We start from the raw sequence: 24,919 nt of genomic DNA on the forward strand, positions 1-24,919 counted from the left end.
ATGCTGAGTTTCACGGTAACTGAGAACACCACTAAGCAGCCCACTCCTCTGCTTCTGGGTGTGCACGTGCCAGTGTGCGAGAGGAGGCAGGCAAAGTTGCAGCTGAAGCCCTTCGGGGAACCCTTGTCTCCTTTGGCCTTGCTCGGATGGGAGTTCCTCCTCCTCCAGGCCGATAAAAGCCAAGGTGACGGATCTCCTCCTCCTGGCTCTGCCTCGCCACAGATGCGCAGCGTCTTCCGGCAGATGCAGGACCAGCCCAGGGGATAGAAGAGGCCGGTGTGTGAGTATGGCCCGGCCCACCGTCCATAGTGCTTGCTTCCCCTCAGGGCTGGGCTTACATCAGATGTGCTTGCAGAGAGGAGAGGAGAGGAGAGGAGAGGGAAACAGGAATGGAAGGAAGGAAGGAAGGAAGGGAGGGAGGGAGGGAGGGAAGGAGGGAGAGGAGCTTTTGTCACTGGCCAAAACACCATGTAGCTTTAATTAATCAGAGTGATGGGTCTGGAGGGAAAGTTCTGTGAGGAAAGATGGAAGGGGGTAAATGTGTTTCACCTGGAAAAACCCTGATGACCAAATTATCTGATCATCATTTTCAAACCACAAACCACAAACCTTCAGCATCTTCTTGAGAATTCTAAGGAGGAACAGGCCACAATGTTCTCCATGAAACCTTTCAGAAAGCTTTCATGTCCCAGAAAAGTGTCCCTGAAGGTTCCACCTGAAACCAGGTCCTGCTTGGCACTACAGTGGAGTTTTTCTCATCTTGAACTTCTCTTCTTACTTACAGACCAGAACAAGAGAGAGAAAGAGAGAGAGAGTTGAAAAATGCAGGGTGAGTAGTAACCGGAACACAGATTTGGGGAAAGAGCCACAATTGAGGGAGCTGTGAAAATGCTCCTATTTTCCCTTGGAGGGTTGCTTGGTCAAGGGTTGAGCTTCTGCTAAGAAGCAAGAACTTGGTGGCTGGAAAGGAAGAACTTCAGGTTCACCATTCATAAATAAGAAGGCGATGAGCATGAGAAGGCCAGGGCTCCACCAGTCCTTCTGTGTCAGATGGTGGCCAACCAGGTCCATCCAGAAAGGTGACTGCCCTCCTCTGTTGTTGCTCCCCAGCAGGTGGTACTTTTTGGGGAAGCTGCCCAGGATTCAGGAGGTAGGGAACGGGCAGCTACCGATAGCCCAACCCTCCATACTTTTCTTGGCCCATTGGTCTGAATGAGTGGCCACCACTACAGTTAGCTATGCACAATCCAATTAGCATTTCCTGCTGCTGTTCCAGAATCTCCCAACACATCAGCCTGATGTTGAATGCAATGGGTGGGGGTAAAAAGTCTCAGCGCCAGGATTGATTCTGTACACTCCTGAAAACTGAACCGCATTAACAGCACATTGGCAGCCAGGAGGCAGACTGGATGTGTACAAGGTGCAAACCAAGTTCTGCGTTGTTGCCATAGGCCTTCAGGCCTAAACAAAATCTATGATATATTTAGGGTTCCTGTTAAATTATGAAAAGTCTTTAATAGAACCCAAAAGATATGGGGTGAGATTAAACATTTTCCTCAGAGGGCTTCATTCTTCCTGTTTGTCACACAACTGAAAAGGAGCCAAAGGATGTGACCTAAATCCATGCGTTTTGGCAGCATTAAAGATGCTTTTCAGAAGATGGTTTGCTAGGAGTGGGTTCCAGAGAGAATGCACAGAATTTAAGTCTGCCTGCCAACATCTGAAGTGGACAAGCTAGAGGCTGAGGCCTTCTCCCACTTTATACCAAAAATGTCTCACTTTGATGTGCAGAGGGGGTGGCCTTAATATCCTCAAGGAACAGACTCTTTCTGACAACTGCTTTCCCTTTTCCTTTGATTAGTTCCTTCCAACCTCAGTGGCCAGGCCTCTTCCACCTCCTTCTTCCTCCTGGGCCTTCCAGGACTAGAGAAGGTCCAGGCCTGGCTCTCCATTCCCTTCTGCTTCATCTACGCCTTGGCTCTCTTGGGCAACGCCACACTGCTCTGGGTCATCTGGACAGAGTCCAGCCTGCACCAGCCCATGTACCTCTTCCTCTCCATCCTGGCACTAACCGACATGGCCATGCCCACCTGTGTCCTTCCCAAGATGCTGGGCATCTTCCTCACCAGTGCCCAAGAGATCACCTTTCTTGCCTGCCTGGTGCAGATGTTCATGGTCCACGCCCTCTGTGCTGTGGAATCGGGGACGCTCACCGCCATGGCATATGACCGATACGTGGCCATCTGCGACCCACTTAACTACACAATTCTGGTAACACCCAAGACTGTGATCAAGTTTGGAGCAGCCATTTTTATCCGAGCCTTTGTTATCGTCTTGCCCTTCCCCTTCCTTGTCCAGAGGCTGCCATTTTGTCACTCCCGACGCATCTCTCATACTTACTGTGAGCATATGGCTCTAGTAAAACTAGCATGTGGGAACACTACTCCCAACAATCTCTATGGGCTGATCCTGTCCCTGCTCATTGTTGGTGTAGACCTGACCTTCATCTTCATCTCCTATGGACTGATCTTACAAGCTGTATTCCAGCTACCTTCATGGGAGGCTCGTCACAAAGCCCTGGGCACTTGTGGGGCCCATGTAGGTGTCATCATCATTCTCTACACACCTGGACTGTTCTCCTTCCTCACCCATCGCTTTGGGCATAACATCCCCCACAGTGTTCACATCTTCCTGGCCAACATCTACTTGATGGTTCCCTCCATGCTGAACCCTATTGTCTATGGCATCAAGACAAAGGAGATCCGTGAGTGGCTGCAGTGGACTTTGCATCTTGGAAAAAGGCCCTCCAGACCTAATAAGTGGGGTTAGACCTGCTCTCAGGTATAAAGTTGAGGGCTTTGAGAAGAAGGTCTTTCTTTGACTTCCAGTGGGAAATGGCAGATTTATTGGTTCCTGTTTTTGAAGCAGAGCTGACGGCACAGTTCTTTCTAGGTGCAAGTGGGATACCTGCAGCCTGAAGAATTCTCCCGAGGTAAGGAGAATCCTAGGAATCACCCCACCCATTCTGCAGACAGCCGTTCCTCATGGGGAGTTCATGGAGCAGAGTTCCTGTGATCAGTCTGTGACTGGGACAGCTGGGTGGTGGGGCTGTCATCCTGTTCAAGACTGTGTGAAAGCCAAAAAATGGACTCTAGATCCAACCATCCCATTTCTAAGACACTTTATGTTTGTGTTTATTTGCTAATTAAGTGAGGCTTTTTACAGATAAGAGAAGCTGAACCTCTTGGAGATTTTCATTATTTTTTGGATTTTTAATCTGGAAATTTGTCTTTTTTATATATCGTAAAGTTGAAAGTGAAGATAGTTGTTTTCATTTTTTAAAAAATAAGTTAAGTATTAGGGAATATTTTTTGATGAATCTGTGTGTGCAGAGTTGAAACCTGTCCTTTCTCTTTCTTCATTCCTGTGGGGAGTTTCTTTATTACTTTTTACTATGCTGATTGATCTATTTCCATTAGTCATTGGTTACTTTCTTTATTTGTTTGCAAAATAACTTTCACTTTGTGAATGGAGCGTATTTTTCTGGGTCACTAGAGAGTGCTACAGATTACTGTGGGGAGATATGGAAGACATTAGATTGATTTTTTGATGAGTTCTGTCTCAAAGTTACTCAATTTTTGAACAGACATCTCTCAATAAATGTGGATACTAAAGTTACCCAACAGTTGGAAAAACTGGATGTTAAATACACAAAGGACAAAGCTGATTTCTTAAAGAAGATGGGGATTAGAGATTTGGAGTTAAAAAGAGAACTGGAAAAGATTGATCCATTGGAATTTGAAGAAAAAGGGTTTGGTTTAAAATGTTGGAAGGTCCCAGAAGAAAACTTGGGCTGCTTAAGATGGGCTGAGGAAAAGATGGAGGAGCAAATGGGGAACGTTCTTTCTATAAAGTTAAGATATGTAATTCTTTTGGTTTATTTTGAGGTGGGATAAATTTTAAATAGTTTTGTTAGGATGACTTTTTAATGGTTAAGGTGAATGCTTTTTTCAAGATGTCACACTCACTTGTTACTACTTAATATCCTTGTTACTACATTAAGAAAGGTAGTTTTTTTTACATAGGTTAGCAATAAGAACTATTTGTGTTATTTTTTGTTAGTTACAGTTGGCAGAGAGGACTAAATTAATTATAGGGATGAGGGATAATATTTAGTTTAAATTTGTTTTTGGTGAAAAACTGTGCTTGAGGGATTTTTTATGTTTTTAAGTGGGGGGAAATTGTGATAGTTGGGAATGTTGTTCAGTAAATTGAAATGGACTATAGAAATAATGTTTATTATAGTTAAAATTGGAGTAAGAGATTGATGTATCTTTTTATGTACATCTTTGCTTTAGAAAGTTGGAAGTCACTCTTTATGAATTCTTTTCTATTTATTTCTGCACCTTTTTAGTTTTTCTCTTAGTTTCTTTTTTCAGTCTTTTTTATCTTTCTATCTATATTTTGAAAATATAATAAAGTTGTTTAAAAAAAAAGAGAGAAGAAGGTCCTCCTTCAGCACAAAGCAGTTTCAGCAGTGAGCCTTTTGGCATGGAGAAATGTCACATTAGTTGTCCATGGCAACTCCTCCCCCTCTGATTTTCCTTTGAATGACCTCAGGCACATGTTTGCCATTGTGAGAGTAACTGGGAAACCCCTGTACAAAGAAAAGGCAATGGGAGTGTGAAGGGCCATGCACACAAACGCTCCCGGGCCTGGGATGTCATTGGTTGGCCCCTCTGGCTCCCTCAGGTTGGTGTCTCTAAGCCCTTCCATGCACAATTCGTACTGCACCCCCCTGGGGAGAACCTTTTCACCATGGCACCATCAGCCACTCTTCCCCAGAGAAAGCCTCTACCGTGCCAAATTCCTCAGGGATAGTTGGAATGGCGGCCTCCTCCCTTTCTGCTCTGTAGTTGAGCCAGGCAGGACATGCACCTGCTAAAGTACTTGAGCAGGAGGGAGCTGGTTCAATGAGAATTCAAGTCCTGATTATGCAGACTGAGGGTTGGATGAGGGTGAGAAACTACCTGGCAGTTGAAAGCCAAAAGGTGAAAGAAAATAAAATAATAACTAATACTTGTGTAGAATATATCTATTCCCCAACAAAGAATGCAGAAGACAAGAAAGAATATAGAATATAGAATACAGTAGGGAAAGGTAGAAAAGATCCCAGCTCAAATAATTTCCATCAGTGCCCAAGATATGGTTGCAGAGTGCTGAAAAGCGTTTGGCCCGAGAGATCAGAAAAAACACACCAGGCATTTCTATAAAAATAAATGTATTTAAAGAAAGCACAAAACATAAGCAGTTTCCATATCCAGAGCCCTGGATAGGCACAAAAGCTTTTTACATAAACATATTTACAAGTTCATGCACACATGCAGAGCAAAATGAGCTGCTGGGCTGGAAGAGAGGCTGCAAAACAGAAACTGAAACCTTCTGGTAGCAAGTCCAGGCAAGTTCCCAAAGGCAAGTTCCCCAAACAGCAGCTTTTGCTTATTTGGTCATCCTTTCCACACCCCAACCTGAGGACAATTAAGTCAGACCTTCTCATCCTGCCAAGTGATTTGTTACCATAGTAACTTTTCTGCACCTAAATTTCCTGGCAGAAAAAAATATATACCATTCCGATCTCTCTACAAAATGAGCTTCTCATGGGTTGTGGTGATGATGATGACGATGACAATGATGATGAGCAAGAAGAGAAGCGCTTCAGATGCTGCATGCTTCAGAACATACTGAACGTAGGAGATCCATTGCCCTCTGCTGAGCCTGCTCTCTCTTGCTTGACCGTCTCTGTCTCATGGAGCTGGAAGGTCTGAGAAATGCTGCTCCAGGGAGGATGGGGTAGAAGAGGGTCCTCCCCGGGGGGTGGCAGGGAGCAGCTGGGAAGAGCGGCCCTCCGCCTCTTTTGTCAAGGCAGTGTCCTCCTGGACTGGAGAGCACCGGGAGAGCTGTAGGAATTGCATCCCTTAATTCCAGAACTTCCATAATGTAGGGCTCTTTTGGGGATGACCTTGAGCAAAATAAAGGCTGCACAGGAATGTTTTTAGCTCACCTGTGAATAAACAAACTTGCTCCTTGCAGTTTGCATCTCTCCAGCTGTGCTTCCCTGCAGCTGAATCCCACCCAGATGGTGAGAGGGGCGTCTCTCCTGTCGAACAGGGGTGATGGCTGGGCTCCCTCGCAGTGCCCAAGAAGAGCGACTTGTGCCCCCAAACCCACCCTGCTAGCCTTCCAGAATTGGGGGGCCGGGGGGTCTTGTCTGGCCTGGTGTGGGGGCTGGTCTCCACACATTCAAACTCCATCCTTAACCAGGGAGAGGAGTCCCGGGGTGCTTTTCCTCTTTCCAATTCCCATTTCGGAATGTTTGAAGATAATGATATAAGGAGGCCCAAGGCCCATCCATCCTTCCATTGCTCCACTAGGATAACTCCCCAAAACCTGAGCACAGCAGGACCAAAAGTCGGGGTGGGGGGAGAAGCTGGCTACAGAAAGACCAAGTGTGAAACGGCTGGACCTGGCTGGGGGGGGCAGCAGTTCCATGTTCTCTTCCAAGCCCCCCCACCACATTTGAGTGGAGCAGATGCCTCTTGCCTGGAGCTTTCCAGCCCAAAGAGACACACAATCACACGGTGGCCACTAGCAAAGGGCTTGGGAAGAATGCTCTCCATGTCTTCCCTACTGTCTGATTGATTGATTGATTGATAGCATTGATATAGCTGCTCACCTTAAAACCACCTCTGGGCAGCTTACAGCCAATACATCAATACTGTATAAGCAATCACAAAACAAAAAACATGGCTGAGCTCGCAACGCAGACCCGCCCATCCCCCGAATGGCCGGAGGGCAACGTGCAAAGCCTCTGGAGGGCAGCTCATTCCTCAAACGTGGCCAAGGACCACAACCCTTCAGGATGAGTTCACAGATGTTTGCACAACCATCTCAGAGGGCCCCGGCTCGGAAAGCCCGAAGTGGGCCCGTCTTTGGGACATGGGTGCCTTCCTTTCGGGGGGCTCTCAGACACCCCAGTTATCAATTGTTGCTGACAGGAGGGTAAACCTCTAGTTACTCGCAGGGACAGATCTCCAAAGAGATCCCTTGGGCGAGAGTTGTCATCTCTGGGCAAGCCGGGGGGGGGGGGGTAATGACAGATTCTCCAGTGGTGCCAGATTCCGTGAGTCCTTCATCTCCCAGATCTTTCCTCTGGTCCCAGAGTAGCCTCGAGCAGGTGGCTCAGCCAGAGGAGGCGGCGGAAGGGACGGAAGAGGTGGCGGGGCTTGGCCTCCGGAGAGTGGGCCGTAAAGCCGCTAATCTCACTCTGCACGCCACCCCCATTGCAATGCCCGGCACTGATGTCCACCACAAACAACCCTCTGCTCACTCATGTCTGGGGCTTTGCACGTGAGGGGTCAGGCGGTGAGACCATGTCCAGACACAGGAGACTGGAGGCTCAAAGGGACTTTGGATCACGGCAGCTACAGAGGCCTCCTTCTGCTTGGTGGTGGCTGAACAGTAACAGTTGAAACTTCCCCTTTTAAAATACATCACGCATGCAACGCAACACACATAAAAAGGGGCAAGGCTTCAACTGTGCCAGCATGCCTGCTCCCTTGACTTTTCTTACACACACACAGACACACCCACAGAGTCACAGAGGTCCCTGGGACAGAGCCCCAAAGTTGCACAACGTTGTTTCTCTAATCACTGCATTCATTCCTCAGTTCTTTGCTTCAGAGTCAGCTCCATCCCATCAATGGGCTTTCTTCATGCAAACCACGCACAGGGCTGCACTTGATTCCTCTTCCACAAAATAAAGTGGGGGGAGGTATAATATAACTGCTGAATCTGCGTTTGAATCTCCGTTTCTGCAAGACATTCTTTCCTTTTATTGCAAACATGAAAACTTTTCCAGATTTTTCTTTTCCTTCTCTTTCACATTAAGAAGTTGCATTATTTCATTAATCCTATTACATGTATTTTATCCTTTCCTCTTCTTAAAAGAGTTTCCCATAATAACATTATAAAAGAAGTTGTTATTTTTGCTACTGCTACTTTTTCAAACAATCTGGCTGATAGCACAAGGTGGAGGAGTGTGGCCATTTTTTACCATCTATATGGTCTTTGCTGAGAAACCACCCAGAGTCCCTCTTTTGGGGGAGATGGGCGGTAACTAAATTTGAATAATAAATAAATAAATAAAATCCAGCTGTGGCTTTGGCTCAGAAGAGATTAACCACCAACCCTGAAAAGCCAAGAGAAAGCCCCAAAAGGCCAGCTCCCCTCTGAATGCTCCCCCAAATGCCATCATTCAAGACTGGTCAGTGGTGCTCCATCAAAGATGGTCTCAGGGAGATGGGGGTCCTCCAGGGGGAAGAGACTTGGATGGGCAAGGTGGCCGTCTCGCTTTTGTCATAGAGCATGTTGCATGTCCCCAAATGGTTGTTGAGGAGTGCATCCACCTCACAGATGGCTTTGGCCAATGCAGAATGCTCCAGACAGTATTGAGACTCTTTCCTGAGCACACTGCAGTTGGCATTCCTGTGCCGTTTTCAGCATCTCCCCAGCATCCCACCCCAGATCAGGTGATTGCCTTCCGCAACCTTTATAATGCTACTCCCCAAGAGCTCCATTCTGGGTACTCTTTCCCTTGAGGTTCTTTGCATTCTTGGCCCACAGTGAGTCTGGCTTGGGAAGGAGAGCAGTTCGTTAAGCTGAGAAAGTGGAGAGATGCTGGTCTTACTTGCCTAAAGGGAGAGCTCTCCCTTTGTGCAAGGGAACAATGGCCCGGAACAGGACCAGAAGGTGGGAAGATGAAGGTCTAGTCCCAAAGATCTTGCTGATCTGTGCCATTCTGGGGGTGCAAAGCAGGGTGGCCTCACCCTACGCACGCTACCCAGCTTGCGAGCCCTGCCTGACACAAGGGAGTGCCTGGGGAAAACTGATTGTCAGGAGAAATATTGGCTAAGGTGATGATCTTCTGGGCAAGATCCGTTGTCATAGATAGCCCCTGCTCAGGTGCTTTCCTGACATGATGCCAGTGGAGGACGGTCCTTAGCAACCCATAAACAGCAACAACCAGCAGACGTGCAGACGGAGAAGAACCGACGTTGATTCAGCACCTTGGACCAGCAGCATGCTGGCAAAGTGGATTCAGAGGGGAGAAGCGTGAGATGAGAGGGTGGTTGACACTGGCTTAAAGGAACCCTTGGGAGGAGGGGGGAGAACGAATGTATTTATACTGACCATTAGAGACTGTAGCCACTCGCATCTTTAGTAAGCTTTTGGATCACTGCTCAATAAAACTCTTCTGTCTATTCCTAACTGCCTGCTTCAGAAGTACTGATTTGTTGGGCAAGGGATCGGGGCCATGACATCCATGCTCTGCCCCACACTCCCGGGAGATCTGCCTGTTTCCAACCTGAAACAGTAGAGCCTGCCTCCCCACTCTTTCCAGGGTATAGCAGTGGGGGAGGGAGGGGGTTCACCAGCACCTGCCCAGACAGCCAGCTGGCCTATCCACATCTCTTCCTTGTGTAGCACTCAAACTGTGGGAAGGGGTGGGCTTGACCTGCTGCCCTGAAGGCCCAAGGAAACACGCATGGTGTGGATGCGAACACCCACTGAGTTTTGCTCCTCTTCTGTCTCTGTCTAACCCAGCATGTCCCCAACGCTGAAGTTCTCTCACCTGGCCAGGAAGAAGCAGAAGACATGTCAGGCCGTGATACGTCCATATCAATGCCTGACCGAGGCTTACAGTCACCATAGTTGCATCCCTGCTAACCACGATCCGCCACCTCCCAGTAATAGGACAGTGGGAACTGGGGTCTGCTCAACACCTTCCTTGAGCTCCTTGTCTCCCTTGGCAAAGTCACAGAGTCTAGTATGCATGGACACCACATCTACTGCCCTCCTGAAACTCTGGAATGAGGCTGAGCCTGTTGGCCCTGAGGAAATGGACAGAGTTCTCTGTGGCAGCAGTCCTACCGCCTGCGGCCTGGCTTCCTGTCCTCCTTCTGGGCCTGTGCAAGCCTCCAGGGAGGTCTCAAGGGGTGGGTCAGGGGGCTGAAGCAGCCTTGAGTGAGGGAGTGGTACGCTGCTCTTGGAGGAGGTGGGGATGCAGTCCCTCCTTAGGAAGCCGTTGCGTGACCCAGCAGTTCCAAACAGCTACTGACTGGTCTCCAGATTCTGTTTCCAGGGAAGGTGGTTCTGCACTGCAGACATCTCTGGAACAAATGAATTATCTGGAGCATTTCAGTGGGGGTCAGATCCATTTATGGAACTGGATGTGTCACTCTTGTGGATGACCTGTGATGGGACTGGGCTAGGGGAAATGTGACTGCCCATCCTGCTCTCAGCTGCCTTTGATATCATCTGGAAAGGGGTTACCAGCTGTTTTCCAGGTGCAGTTGAAGTTTCTGGCTGCTACCTTTGAAGCCCTTCCTGGCTGGGGACCTGGGTATCTCTGGGACTGCTTTCTCCTAGTAGGTTCCCCATCAGGTCTCCCTGGGTCCCATCTCCCCAGGGGAATGTCATCTTCAGGCTGTTGGGGGCAGATTTCTTTGTTGCTGCCTCTCTTCCCCCAAATAGGATCCCCCTGAAGATCAAACTGTCCACTGGAGATCAATTCCACTTTCTTGGATCTCCACAAAGCCATTAAAACTCGGCTGTTTCTGCAAGCCTTTGGGAACTGAAGGATGGAATGGATCCCTCCTGGAGAGGCATTTTTTCAGGTTGTATTCTCAGTCATATAAGCTTGATAAATAAATAAATAGAGAAGTACATAAACTCCTGAAGATGTCTGAGAGCACAAGTTTCCATCCTGTGTTTTTGTGCCTTCCTCACCTGAATGGCTCCTTCTGAAGAAGATGTTTCTGGACATATCGCCAGACTCCTAACCATCGCCCCTCAGCCCCTCCTGCATCCTGCAGAGCCCGTTTTCGGTGCTGCCCCACAGATGTATGTATCTCGTCCACGTGGAAGAGATAATGTCAGTCAAAAGGCCAGCAATTGGTCCCAGTGCACCAGTTGCCCGTGCATCATGTTCTGCCCCTGTTAGCCCTGCGAGGTAGTCCAGACAAGAAGAACAGCCAGGAGTAATAGCTCCATCTTTATTGCAAGGCTACGTTAACAGAATCTTACCAGACTGAAAGTCTTTCTCCCCTCCTTTCCTTTTGCTCTTTGGAAAACTAGGGGAGGGGTCCCTTCTGAAAGGCTTCCCATGCACACCCTCCTTCTGTGGCCTGAAACATCTTCTACATACTGGTTGTCCAGTCTGTGACTCTCCCTCCTGTCCCCAAAGGTCGTTCCTACAGACCATCACAGCCCCGGATGTAATGGTGATGTCAGCCAGGCAGGAATTCAGGGTTCTCCTTAGGTTTTCCTAGGCAGGGAGCTTGGGGTGGGGACTGAATGAACGGTGGGATCACTGACTGTCTTGGATTTCCCATGTATCAGTTTTGCACTCTTGGTTGACCACTAATAAAAGAGGTTTATTAATAACAGAGATAGATCATAAGAAGCAAAGCTGATAATTGCACACAGCACTAGGATAGGGTATTTGCTGGCAACTCTGCCTTCGCCCTACAGTTTCCCAAGCCCATAGCCATCAGCACCCGCCCACGGATCTCCTTGGTCTTGGCACCATAAACAATGGGGTTGAGCATGGGAGGGACCAGCAAGTAAACGTTGGCTAGGAAGATATGGATACTGTGGGGAATGTTGTGCCCAAAGTGATGGGTGAGGAAAGAGAAGAGACCAGGTGTGTGCTGAATGGTGATGACACCTACATGGGCCCCACAAGTGCCCAGGGCTTTGTGACGAGCCTCCCATGAAGGTAGTTGGAATACAGCTCGTAAGATCAGTCCATAGGAGATGAAGATGAAGGTCAGGTCTCCGCCGACAATGAGCAGGGAAAGGATCAGCCCATAGAGATTGTTGGGAGTAGTGTTCCCACATGCTAGTTTTACTAGAGCCATGTGCTCACAATAAGTATGAGCAATGTGTCGGGAGTGACAAAATGTCAGCGTCCGCAAAAGCAAAGGGACAGGCAAGACGGCTACAAAGGCCTAGATAACAATGGCTGCTGCAAACTTGGCCACAAACTTTGGCATCAGCAGGGTTGTGTAGCTGAGTGGGTAGCAGATGGCCATGTATTGGTCATATGCCATGGTGGTGAGCATCCCTGATTCCACAGCACAGAGGGCGTGAACCATGAACATCTGCACCAGGCAGGCAGCAAAGGTGATCTCTTGGGCACTGGTGAGGAAGATGCCCAGCATCTTGGGAAGGATACAGGTGGACATGGCCATGTCAGTTAGTGCCAGGATGGAGAGGAAGAGGTACATGGGCTGGTGCAGGCTGGACTCTGTCCAGATGACCCAGAGCAGTGTGGCGTTGCCCAAGAGAGACAAGGTGTAGACAAAGCAGAAGGGAATGGAGAGCCAGGCCTGGACCCAAGAGGAAGAAGGAGGTGGAAGAGGCCTGGTCACTGAGGTTGGTAGCTCCTGGCATAGCAAATGTCATTAAATGAACCAGAGGCCTAACTCTCCAAGCTGCCCAGTATTTGTAACTGTATTTCTTAAATATTTTTCTTCAGTCCATTGGATCTAATGTTTGGTTTCTTTCCTTCCCCACCAATTGATCTGCAGTTTCTTTGGATACTGTCTTCTCCCAAGTCACGTGACCTTTTCTAAGGCTTCCAGTTAAAGAGCCAGTTTCCTGCCTCTGGACGATGAATTGGATGTTCCTCTCAGAGAAACCAGGAAAAGCAGTGATCCTGCTCCGTGCTTTATGCTGTGGAACCTACGAAGAACACGGGACCAATTTTCCGCAACTCAGTTCCTCCTGTGTCCAGCTGAGGCTCCAAGCTTCCAGTCTACAAAATGGGTTTCCACTTGCTCCCGTGCCTTGCCATTCCCTTCTCAGAAAGAAGAATTCAAGAGGAGGGAAGAGGCGTTGTGGCCCCCAGCATTCTCAGCGGTCCCGTTCTGCAAGGGACGATCTGCAAAGAAAGGTAAATGGGAACAGAGCCGAGCTAAGCCGCAAGAGCCTGGAGCAAACATCACAAGGTATAAGTGGGCCCACAAGCCCTTGTACCATGCGATGCTCCAGTTCAGGGCCTCAGTCAGCCTGCCAGTCAACAGTTCATATTCCATAGAGTTCTCTTCAATCTCCCTTCCCTCCCTGCATCCCTTTTCATTGTGTTGATTCACCATGGTCAGAAGTCTGCACATTCTGGAGTTACTTCAAGGTAAACCACGGTTTCCAGTTCAGGTGCACACTCGCCGGATCCATTGGAAATCCTTCACTAAAGCATTCTGAGGTGGTGCTTTGCACACATTCATCAACCCCGCTGTTTGGCTTGTAACCGTGTGCAAGCACTGCCTCAAGTTTAGCATAACGCATGTAACTATCCTCATCCATGTGCTTGTTGCCCTGGTTGAAGAAGCAACACCGAGACTTCGCTTTGCCGACACTCACACTCACATGCACACAGACACACCTGTTGGCATTTTTTTTCTGCTCTTGGCTACCATGGTAATTAAGTACTTCCTTAAGCATTGGCCGGGTGAAGAGGTCGAATTTAATTGTCCTCAGTTTAGGTGTTAATAGTTGCATTGTCTGAGGGGAAGGCAGCTTGCAGGACTTTTGTTTAGTTTTTAGCCTTGTAGCCAAGTAAGCAGCTCTCTCCTCTCTGAGAGCGTGTGTGAGTGCACAAGCCTGTAAATATGTTTTTGTGCTTTCTGTAAATAAATTTATTTTTATAGAAATCCCTGGTGTGTGATTTTTCTGATCTCTCTGGGCCAAATGCTTTCCAGCACTCTGCAACAACACCCATGCAGAATCGTTCCAGCCATGACAGGGACACTTCTGCGGGATTGCTGAGGTCTGAGTCCTGGATCAGCAGCGAGGCAGCTCTACATCCCGCAAAGAAGCTCAACGCCCAATGCAGAATCTGCTGGGATATCTGTCTGTCTGTTTGTCTGTCTGTCTATATCTCAGGCAGCACCAGGAAGCAAAGGGGCTGAGTCCAGAGGCTGGGAAGGCAAGGGCATTCGCATAATGCCTGGATGTACAATTAACAGCATCAATTAAGTCCCGCTGCTTCTTGGGGGTGGTGGAAGTGATGCTCTAGCTCTGGTTTGGTGCCTGTGGGATGAATTCCATCCTTTTCAAGTTTAATGGTTATTTTTCTCTTTATTTTGCTGCTGCTGCAGCTGCTGCTGCAAGAGGCATGAAAAGCAAAAAAAAAAAAACAAGAGGGCAGCCTGGAGGCTCTTTTGCACCCTCTCTTGTTCCTGCCAGAGCGGCATTCTCAGGCCTGGTACGCAAGTTCCCTTGCCTGGCCAAAGGGGCTGAAGCATTTTGTTAACTCCAAACCTGTTTTATTCCAAGGGAGAAGCTTTTCTCATCTGCAGCTGCCTTCCTCAGAGGCACTGGGATGTGAAGCAGAGGCAAGTGTCTGAGGAAGGGAGCTGCCTCTTGCAAAAGCTTCACATTGCATTGGGGAAAGTGTGCTCTGCTGCATTTGCCCAAACCGGATTGATCCTCAGAAAGGGGGAGGCTGATTTTGGCTGACTATTACTGTGCCAAAAGTCTCAAGCTCCCCACGAAGCATGGAACATATTTATAAAATGCAGCCCCCCCCCGGGATCACGTACCCCCCACCCCGGGATCACGGACACCACCGTCAAGGCCAGCTCAAGAACTGAAGGTGGCGGTCTAGGCATGCCCTGTTCACGCAGAAGGAGCCAGCTTCTTTGTTCCCCATGGAACTCAACCGAACTCCAGCTGAGGAGGAGATGCTGCCCCCTGCCAGGGGGGACCCCATTTGCTCCCCCGGAGCTCTTGAGGGATTCTGGGATGTGCAGCAGGTCCCCTTGGCCCCTCCAGAGGGAACGGCATTTACCCAGCAGGAGCATACAGCGTTGATCAGGAGATGCTGCAAAGTGTGCTGACATTGAGGGTTGCGTAGTATTCCCAGACCTGAAAAAAGCCCCCCAAGCTTCTAACTTTGTCCTTGGTCATGGATAGACCTGGCGGGATCAAGGTTCAGAATCTCCAGGCTGTGATGATTGCAAAATTACCGGGACTCTTGAAATGGTTAAAGGTAATTATGAAAGCATTGTGCCTTTCCTGGCTTCCTTGTTTGGAAAATGTAGTTTCCACCTGTGATGATTGCCTGAACCCAAATAAAACACTCAGACTCCAAATCAAAGTTTAGGTTCTGATTTTATTTAGAATAGAGTGCAAACAGAAAGAAAGCTGAGAATGAGAAAAGCGTGCCCAAAGTCAAACTAAATAGCCCTGCTTCCAACAACGCCCCCCCCTTATTTCATAACAATCCTACATTCCCAGGTGCTCCTAACGAGCTCTGCTGATCAACGGGCAGAAAGACCTTGGCATTAAAGCGATAACCCAAACACATTCCTCCACGGCTGAGGCAAACAGAACTTTCTATACAAGGTTTATCAGCAGCACCCTCCCAGCCAGGAACGCACGTCAACACTCTGGCATGCAAACCGTTACGATGTTCAGCAATATTGAAACAGGGAACATGACATATCGCCCCCCCCCAAAATTAAACAGTTGGTTTGGAAGGATAGGCAACATGAAAATCACGAATTAAATCAGGAGCCAACACGTTGCAAGCAGCGACCCACTCAGGATGGGGAAAATGCTTCCAGTGAACTAAGTATTGCAGAGTGCTTCGAAGCTTGCCAGAGTTGAGAAGCTCTTTAACCTCGAAGTGCTGCTGTCCATCAATCATGACAGGCGCAGTGGGGGGGGGGAGGTTGTGGATGCCAACGAGGTGAGTCATGGGCAGGCTTAAGCAAACTGCAATGAAAAACAGGGTGCAAACGCTTCAAATTATGAGGCAAATCCAAATGAACAGTGACAGGATTAATAACGTGTGTAACAGGAAAGGGGCCAATGAACTTAGGAGCAAGCTTCTTGGATGGCTGAGGAGACTTGATAAATTTGGTAGAGAGATAGACCAAGTCTCCGACCCTAAAAGCCGGCTGCTTCCTCCGGTGCTTGTCAGCGTGAACCTTATAGGAAGCTTGCACCTCAGTGAGAGCCTTTTTTATCACCGGCCAGGAATCAGCAAGTTGAGATCCCCAATCACAGGCAGCCACAACAGGGGCAGGAGGCTGGGGAAATTCAGGAATGGGAACAAAATCTCGTCCCAAAATGACCCAAAAAGGGGTCTGACCAGTGCTCTGGTGCACAGCATTGTTGTAAGTGACCTCTGCAAAAGGGAGCAAATCAACCCAATCATCCTGGTGGTAGTTAATATACGACTGGAGAAATTGCTCCAGTGTTCCATTAAGGACCTCAGTAGATCCGTCAGTCTGGGGATGCGAAGAGGTTGACAGTGCCTGGTCAGTGCCAATCAGTTTCAAAAAAGCCCGCCAAAAGCGTGAGGTAAATTGTGTGCCCCTATCAGTCACCAAACGGGAGGGGCAGCCATGTGGGCGGTAAACATGCACCAAAAAAAGCTTGGCTAGCTGCTGCGCTGAAGGAATAGATGCACAGGGAACAAAGTGAGCCTGCTTAGAAAAATAGTCCTTGACCACCCAAATGACAGTTTTCTTCTGACTGGGGGGCAAGTCAACAATAAAATCCATAGAAATCTCATCCCAAGGGCGAGAAGGGTCAGCCACCAGCTGCAAAAGCCCTTGGGGCTTACTGGACTGCCGCTTAGATGTAGTGCAGATAGGGCATGAAGCGACATCATCCTTCACGTCCTTTCATAAAGAGGGCCACCAAAACTGCCGCCGGACTAAATGGAGGGACTTGAGAAACCCAAAATGACCAGCTTGCTTACTGTCATGGGAACGAGCTAATATTACAGACCATTGAGATTCAGGGATGTACAACCGGCCACCCACCCAGGCCAGGTCGTGCTCAACAGAAACCTTGTCAGGGTTAGCGTGGAGCCAGGGATCAGATTTCAAAGCAGAGACAAAATCAGCACGCAACCGACCAGGCATTTGAGGTTGCTTGCAGCTCTGAGAGTGCTGTGCTGGAACCGTTTGCAAGGGGGAAGGAGGCTGCCCCCAAGCGCAGCTCCGGGTGACTGCCACCAATCCCAATTGAGGCTCTGTGAGCACGGTCCCAATGACATCGGAGACTGGCTCTGCGTCTTGTGGCAAACAGGAAAGGGCATCAGCCAAAAAGTTTTTCTTCCCTGGGATAAATTTAAGTTGGAAATTAAATCGGCTAAAGAATTGAGCTCAGCGGATCTGCTTCGGGCTGAGACGTCTGGGCGTTCAGAGTGCCTCAAGGTTGTAGTGATCTGTCCAAACCTCGAAAGGGCAGCTCGCCCCCTCCAAAAGGTGATGCCAAGCCTCCAATGCAGCCTTTACCGCAAAAGCCTCCTTTTCCCAAACATGCCAGCGCTGCTCTGTTTCAGAAAACTTACAGGAGAGATAGGCGCAAGGCTTTAAGAGCCCGCCAGAATCCTTCTGCAACAAAATAGCCCCAACAGAAAAATCAGAGGCATCAACCTGAACCACAAAAGGCCGTTCAGGGTCAGGGTGGGATAAAATGGGTTCAGCTGTGAAAAGAGCCTTCAACTGATCAAAGGCAGCCTGACAGGCAGGAGTCCAATTGAGCACCGCCCTGGGGTTCTTTACCTTGCGTATTTCCCTGATGCCCTTGGGGCGCAACAAATCAGTCAGGGGGAGAGCAATCTCTGCGAAGCCCTGGACAAAGGATCTGTAAAAATTGGCGAACCCCAGAAAACTTTGAAGTTGACGCCGGGTTCGCGGGCGCTCCCAGTTGAGAACCGCCTGAACCTTTGCAGGATCCATTTCAATACATTTATCAGAAACTCTGTACCTTAAGTAATCCAAGCAAGACTTATGGAATTCACATTTAGAAAGCTTAGCATAAAGCTTAGCTTTTCTGAGTTTGGTGAGAACTTGTTTGACAAGCTTCTTGTGTTCTTTCTCAGTCTTAGTGTAGATGAGAACATCATCCAAATAAACCAAGACCCCCTTAAACAAATGGTCATGTAAAACCTCATTGATCAGTTGCATGAAAACCCCTGGGGCCCCCACTAGACCAAAAGGAAGAACCTTATATTGAAAGGAACCCAATGGGCAGTTAAAAGCTGTTTTCCACTCATCTCCCTCCCGAATGCGAATGCGATAGTATGCTTCGCGGAGGTCAAGCTTGGAAAAGACTTTACCGGTACACAAATGAGCCAACATATCTTTTACGAGAGGCAGAGGGTATTTGTTCAAAAGTGAGGCTGAATTTAACCCACGATAGTCTGTGCACAGCCTAAGGGTGCCATCCTTCTTTTCGCGGAACAAAACGGGAGCCCCAACTGGCGAGTTTGCCGGTTCAATGAAACCTCTAGCAAAGTTTTTGTCAATGAACTCCCGTAATGCGGCCAGTTCCTTCTTAGTCATAGCATAGATCTTTGGCTTGGGTAAGGGGACGTCCGGAAGAAGCTCAATGGCACAGTCAGTTTTGCGATGGGGGAGTAATTGGTCTGCCTCCTCCTCCCCAAAAACGTCAGCAAAGTCACGGTACTTGGCTGGCAGCCCTTCCATGGGTAGATCTGGTGGCTGAGGGTGTACGATTTCAGCCCTCCCCGCCGCTACAGTGATGGACTGCCCCACAATCGGAGCCTGGTAGAAACCATCCTCAAACATAATAGTACGGGTTTTCCAGTTGATGTATGGATTATGGCTAGTTAGCCAAGGAATCCCCAGGACCACCAGAGGGTCTCCCACTGGAGTAATAATGAAAATGATCTGCTCAATGTGAGTTCCCATATGCAACGTCATGTCCCCAGTAAACTGGGTGGCCGGACACCCCCCCCCCCCGCCGTGGACACATCCAATTGTTGAAAAATTAGTGGCTTTGGAAGGGCAAAGCAAGGCAACTCCAATGCAGCGACTAAGTCGGGGTGGATCAAACACCTGGAACATCCCGAGTCCACCAAAGCCCAGACTTCAACTGTTCTGGAGCGGGAGGCCAATTTGATCTTTACAGCTAGGATAGGGCAGTCAGCACTCACCATGTTGGTATCGCGCCCATTCTTTACCACCTGTCCAGCAGTGCTGCTTAAGACAGGTGGAAGTCGTTTCCTGCTGGCAGTTCAAGGGCAGCACAAGCGTCTCCCGCGAGGTAGACTTCATCCTCCTCCTCCGCGGCCGCCTTTGCCGCCAGCCAACGGGGAGGGTTAGGTGTCTTCAGTGGAGGTTTAGACGGGCGATCCGTAGGTTTAGTCTTGTGACAGTCCGCAGTGCGGTGACCCGATTTCCCACACTTGATGCATTGCCCTCGTGCAAAACGTCGTTGTTTCTCATCGTCCCACCCTGTGGCAGACGGCTGTCTTGGGCCTTTTCCACTGGGGGGCGGCTTATCTCCTTTAGTGGCTTGCATATAGGTATGCTGGGCATGTTCAGCCTTACCGGTGAGACAGATCCAATCATGAAGCGAGTCTGGATCATCCCTGCACAGCGCCCATTTCAATACCTCTCGATTGAGCCCGTCCTTAAATCTGTCTATCAGGGTAGCTTCCATTCAGGAACTTTACCTGCCAATACCTTGAATTCCAGGGCATAATCGGCGACCAATTTCTGCCCCTGCACAAGTTCCTTTAGAGCTTCCTTAGCCCTCGCCTTAGCCAGGGGATCTTCAAAGTAGCATTTCAAAGCAGCTACAAAGGTGTCGAAGGCACCAAGCACTGGGGCTTTTGCCTCAGATAACTGTACATACCAGTCAGCAGCTCTGCCCTTCAGTTTTGTGGCAATTGCCATGATTTTTGCCCCTTCCAAGGTGAAGCAGTGTCCATATTGCTGCATATAATTTGCCACGTTGGTAAGGAAAAATGACAAATTTGTGGGGTTGCCATCAAACTTCACTGGAAAGTCCTTAGCGACCCCGCCAACTGGTGCAGCCCCAACTGGTGGATGAGCTGGGGTCCCTAATACCAGAGTGGGACCATGGAGACCCGGGGAAAAGTCCCGTGGCTGGCCCCTTCTCCTTGGTGCTGGCGATGGAGGAGGGGGGATGGTGGGTCCCATCACTGCACCCAGACTACCAACAATCCTCACCAGGTCCCCCACCACAGTCGAAATGGATCGTAGCATATACTCCATAGACTCGATCTTGGACTCAATGACTCTGATCCTGTCAGGTGTGACGGAGTCCTCCAGCCCTGGTACCTCAGGTTGCTGACTCGCCAACACTTTGGTGGACTCCCTCTCAGGAGTCAGGGGGCACCGCAGCCTCCATGAGGTGTGAGACGTCCCCGGCTGGGGGTCTCCCATGGCATCCCACATCATCTGTTCCATGACCCCCTCTTCTGTCGGGTCCCCCAACTCCGGGCTGGAGCTTGATTCTCTGGAACGGGGTGCGAGGTGGGTTGGGAGGGGGCTCGGGTCCCTGCTCGGAAATGCCAACTCCAGGAGCTGTCTGGTCGCCTCCCCAAACCCCGTGGACTCTTTCCTCGATTCTGCCATCGCTAACTTCTTCTTTCACAAGAAAATTTTTTGGTAGAGACTAGCGAGTTTTTTTCGTGAAATGATTCTCAGCTTTATGTGATGATTGCCTGAACCCAAATAAAACACTCAGACTCCAAATCAAAGTTTAGGTTCTGATTTTATTTAGAATAGAGTGCAAACAGGAAGAAAGCTGAGAATGAGAAAAGCGTGCCCAAAGTCAAACTAAATAGCCCCACTTCCAACAACGTCCCCCCCCCCCCTTCATTCATTACAATCCCACATTCCCAGGTGCTCCTAACAAGCTCTGCTGATCAACGGGCAGAAAGACCTTGACATTAAAGCGATAACCCAAACACATTCCTCCACGGCTGAGGCAAACAGAACTTTCTATACAAGGTTTATCAGCAGCACCCTCCCAGCCAGGAATGTGCGTCAACACTCTGGCATGCGAACCGTTACGATGTTCAGCAACGTTGAAACAGGGAACATGACACCACCTTACTTCCTTTCCATGATTGGACTACTGTAATGTGCTCAACATAGGACTGCCCTTGAAGGTCACCCAGAGACTACAGCTAGTACAAAATGCACTGCCTCACATGTTTTATTTATTTATTATTAAATTTATACACTGCCAATCTCACTATAAAATGTCAGCTGGCCCAGCGTTGTAACCCCAATATTGGGGGAGCTGCCTCGATTGTCAGGTTGTTTCTGGTGCCTGCAATGTCAGAGGTGCATCCCGAAGCCCCCCAGGCTCCAAATGTGATCCTTTGGGGGAGTGCAGCCGCTTCCAGAACAGGTAAGCCCTGGACAGGTAACCCACTTGCTGAGAGGGACTTTGTCCATCTGGACGGAGCATCTGCTTGTGCGCCTTCCACCGGCCCATTGCTGTGGCCTGGCCGGCTCAGCCCTTCCACCACCTCACAAAGAGGAGCAGGGCCCTGGGGGGGGGGGTCCACCTTCTTCCAAAGGACACCCCCTCTCAAGAAAGGTTGGGTGTCACGCGGCACCCAGATAAAGCATGTGCCTGCACAGAAATTTATGCACAGCCTGTTGAGAGTAAAAGAGACAGGAAAGGAGTATTTAAACCTTCATTTTTTTTCACTCTGTTTTCTGGAATGACTCTGAACAATTCTGCCCCATCTCCTTCATGACAGCCCTTCAGATACTTGAAGGTGGCTATCCTGCCCCCCTGAGGTCTCCTCTTCTCCAAGCTGAACAAGCGCAGTGCCTACAGCCATTCCTCACCAATTTTTCCTTCCAGGCCATTTACCACCTTGATTGCTTGCCCTGGAAACACTCCAGTTTGTCAGCGTCCTTTTCAAACTGCAGTGCCCAGAACTGGACACAATTTTCTTGGTTCTGTCTCATCAACCCCAAATAGGGAGAATTCAGGATGTCTCTTGATCTTGGCTCAGATTGCATTCGCTGTTCTTTTTGTTTTCGTTTTTTACAGCTCCTGCACATTGTGGGCTCATGTTCGGCTTCTGATCCACACAATCTGCTTCCTCTCCCGCCTACCCACCCCCATCCCACTCCTATACTTCTGCCTTTGTTTTTTCCTACCTAGAGGAAACTTTGCATTTGTCCCTGTTGAAATTCATCTTGCTGGTTTCTACCCATTGTTCTGGCTTGTCAACAACCTCCTGAATCTTGATAATGTTGATGGAAAATCTACCCCTCCCCCAGTTTTTTTTGGCACCTACCCTGAACCTTTTTTTGAAAGGTATAAAGATGATGTACCTCTCCAGGGCTTTGAGGGTCAACAGCCACTTCTTGCTGCCAGATTGTACGTCATGCTTTATTGTTTCCATTCCAGGCCTTATATGTGGCAGCCCCCTCGCCCATCCTAAGTGTCGACTGATCAATCTACCAACTGCTTTATTGTATGATTGTATTATACCTACCATATTGTTTGCATCTCTTTTGACATTTGCTTCTGAATTTGATGTCCATCTGGGATAGGGTAAAGTAAAGGAACATAATGGGAAGATGTCCATCGATACAACAAAGAAGACAGAGACTGGGAGCACCTTCAAGACTCACCAACCTTATTGGTGGCAAAAGCTTGTGCCCTAATAAAGTTGGTGAGTTTTGAAGGTGTTCCCAGACTCCACATCCATTATGATGTAAGGCTACTCAGAAACTTCGCTGCTGCAAAATGCATGCTGGTGCTCATGGGGCCTTTGGAGGAAATACTGATACTGTGGGCACCGCATCGACCTCCAGAGGGTTTCCAGCCACACATGGGTCTCTGCTGGTTATGGCCAAAGAGGGCAGCCATTAAAAGTTGGCAGAGCTTGGATCGCACTGTCGGGGCCACCACCTTGACCTTTTTCGTCATACCTGTTGGACACCCCTGCAGCTCGAGCTCATGGTGCGCTCAGAGCCCATAGCGCCCTGTGGGGTTCGGGGCCAGGATATCTGGGGGAGTGAGTTTCTCCCACAAGGGGCCTCCTTGTCATAGTTAAGCTTCCCAGGAGAGGGTCCCCACCTAGGTGAGATTAAGGACAGCAGGGCCTGGAAACAAGCCTGGAAAGGCTGCCCCCGAAATTTGCAGGGGGTCCACATGCCTGCCCGGTCTAAGACCACAGACTAAATAACTACAGAAATGGCTCTGGCGTTTACCCCATGGGAGGGCGCATAAAGGACCAGCTCCTCACGGGGGTCCAGTCCAAAGGCTTTGCCAAGAAAAAGGTTGGGCAGGAAAGAAGTGCCCCCATTTCAGGCTAAAGGTTAATAGAGCTGTTTGATGCTTAAGGATCTACTTGAATGGAGCCTTTTTATTGTTAAAGTGCTTTGTAAATACTTTTAAACAGCTCCATGAGTGTTGGAGATCTGAACTCAGCAGGAGCCCTTCCAGCAGACTGCTGAAGGAATATTGAGTGATTCCTTTGTTATTGGTTTTTCATTTATTTGTGGGGTTTCTTCCAGTCACAGACTCCCATTGACTCTGGTTGGTGTACAGTTGGTGCAACATTTAAAAACAAAGAACAATACAGAAAGCACAAAAACAGCACAAGACAAAAGAACAGTGATGGCAAAGAAAACAAACCAGGATGGGAGCAAGGAAAAGGAAGAAAGGGGGTCAGCCATCCTTGCTGGGGGCCAAGGCAAGTCTTCAGGGCCCTTCGAAATACCAGTAGCGTGGGAGCTGTTCAAATTTTGGCGGGAACCTCATTCCAGAGGGCAGGCGCTGCTACAGAGAAGGTGCACTTCCAGGGTCCCAATAGGTGGCCTTGTTTAATCGAGGGACCCCGGAGCGCATCAACCCTGCCAGATCAAGTTGGCCAGGCAGATACTGTGGGAGAGAGGCAGTTCCTCAAGGAATCAGGCACTCTGCCATGTAGGGCTTTATAGGTGACAACCAACACCTTGAATCCCACCCAGAAGCAAGCTGCCAACCACTGCAGCTCAAGCTGTGAGGTGACCAGGGCAGGAGTGACTGTCTGAAGGGCCCCCCAATCTAGGAAAGTGTGGAACTGGCACACTAGAGGAAGCTGGGCAAAAGCCTTCCTGGCTGCAGCTGCCACATGTTCATTTAGCAGGAGCTGTGAGTCCAGGAAGACCCCCAAATTTTGCACCATCCTTAAATGGGGAAGTGCAACCCCATCCAAGGTCAAAGTTGGGATATCCCCAGATCTGGATGGTCCAAAACCCCACAGCCACTTGGTCTTGGTTGGAATGAGTCAGAGACGGTTCCTTCCCATCCAAAGCACAGCTTCCAGGCACAGGGACAGAACATCCTCACTTGGCCAGCCTGGAGTCAGAAGGTGTCATCAGCCTACTAATGACACAGAACACCAAACTAGCAGAGGTCCTCACCCAGCGGTCTCATGTAGATGTTGAAAAGGAGGAGAGAGAGAATAGAACCCAGTGGCCCACCACAAGTGAGGGGCCTAAGGGACAATCTCTCCCCACCAACCAGCAGCAACTGGAAATGGCCCCAGAGAAAGGAAAAGAACCACTGTAAAACTGAGCCCCCAATCCCTGACCCACAGAGCCGGCTCAGAAGGATACTGTAGTCAATGGTATCAAAAGCCACTGAGATATCAAGAAGCACAAGGATGGGTGCACCCCCACCATCCCGGCTCCACCACAGGTCCTCAACAAGCGCAACCAAAGCTGCCTCAGTACTTACTCCTGGCCTGAAATGTGACTAAAACAGGTCGAGATAATCCATTTCCTCCAGGGTTCTCCTCAGCTGCAGACCGACCACCTTCTCAACAACCTTCCCCCCAAATGGAAGGTTGGAGACTGGTTGATAGTTATCAAAGACCGTTGGGTCCAAGGATGGCCTCTTGAGAAGGGGGTGCAGCACTGTTTCTTTCAAGGCTGGAGGCACCACCTCCTCCATCAGAGGCCCACACTACTGCGTAGTCCCAGCCGTGGGTCACCTCCTTGGCCACTATGAGAGTGAGGACGGTAGTTCTCATAGC

At 49.2% G+C, this 24,919-nt stretch overlaps 2 protein-coding genes across 2 annotated transcripts; one reads left to right on the top strand and one right to left on the bottom strand.

Annotated features, from left to right (window-relative positions):
* LOC134498615 (olfactory receptor 52D1-like) lies at positions 1–2,829 on the top strand. Its single transcript, XM_063304773.1, has 2 exons — positions 1–184; positions 1,862–2,829. The coding sequence occupies exons 1-2, from the start codon at positions 1–3 to the stop codon at positions 2,827–2,829; spliced, it is 1,152 nt and encodes a 383-aa protein (XP_063160843.1).
* An 8,351-nt stretch (positions 2,830–11,180) lies between these two features.
* On the bottom strand, positions 11,181–18,812 carry LOC134498616 (olfactory receptor 52P1-like; the record flags this gene model as incomplete). Its single annotated transcript, XM_063304774.1, is given in 5 exon segments — positions 11,181–11,192; positions 11,610–12,452; positions 13,291–13,440; positions 17,649–17,730; positions 18,556–18,812. Coding segments are annotated over 5 exon segments (1,344 nt in total), but the record flags the coding sequence as incomplete, so codon positions are not given.
* Between the last annotated feature and the right edge of the window lie 6,107 nt (positions 18,813–24,919).

This window comes from Candoia aspera, chromosome 5 (genome assembly GCF_035149785.1).
Source record: "Candoia aspera isolate rCanAsp1 chromosome 5, rCanAsp1.hap2, whole genome shotgun sequence".
NCBI classification, from domain to species: Eukaryota; Metazoa; Chordata; class Lepidosauria; order Squamata; family Boidae; genus Candoia; species Candoia aspera.

Coding starts and splice junctions, on each gene's coding strand:
- LOC134498615 (XM_063304773.1), top strand. CDS start 1: ATGCTGAGTTTCACGGTAACTGAGAACACCACTAAGCAGCCCACTCCT. Junction 185..1,861: donor CCAGGCCGATAAAAGCCAAG/GTGACGGATCTC, acceptor TCCTTTGATTAG/TTCCTTCCAACCTCAGTGGC.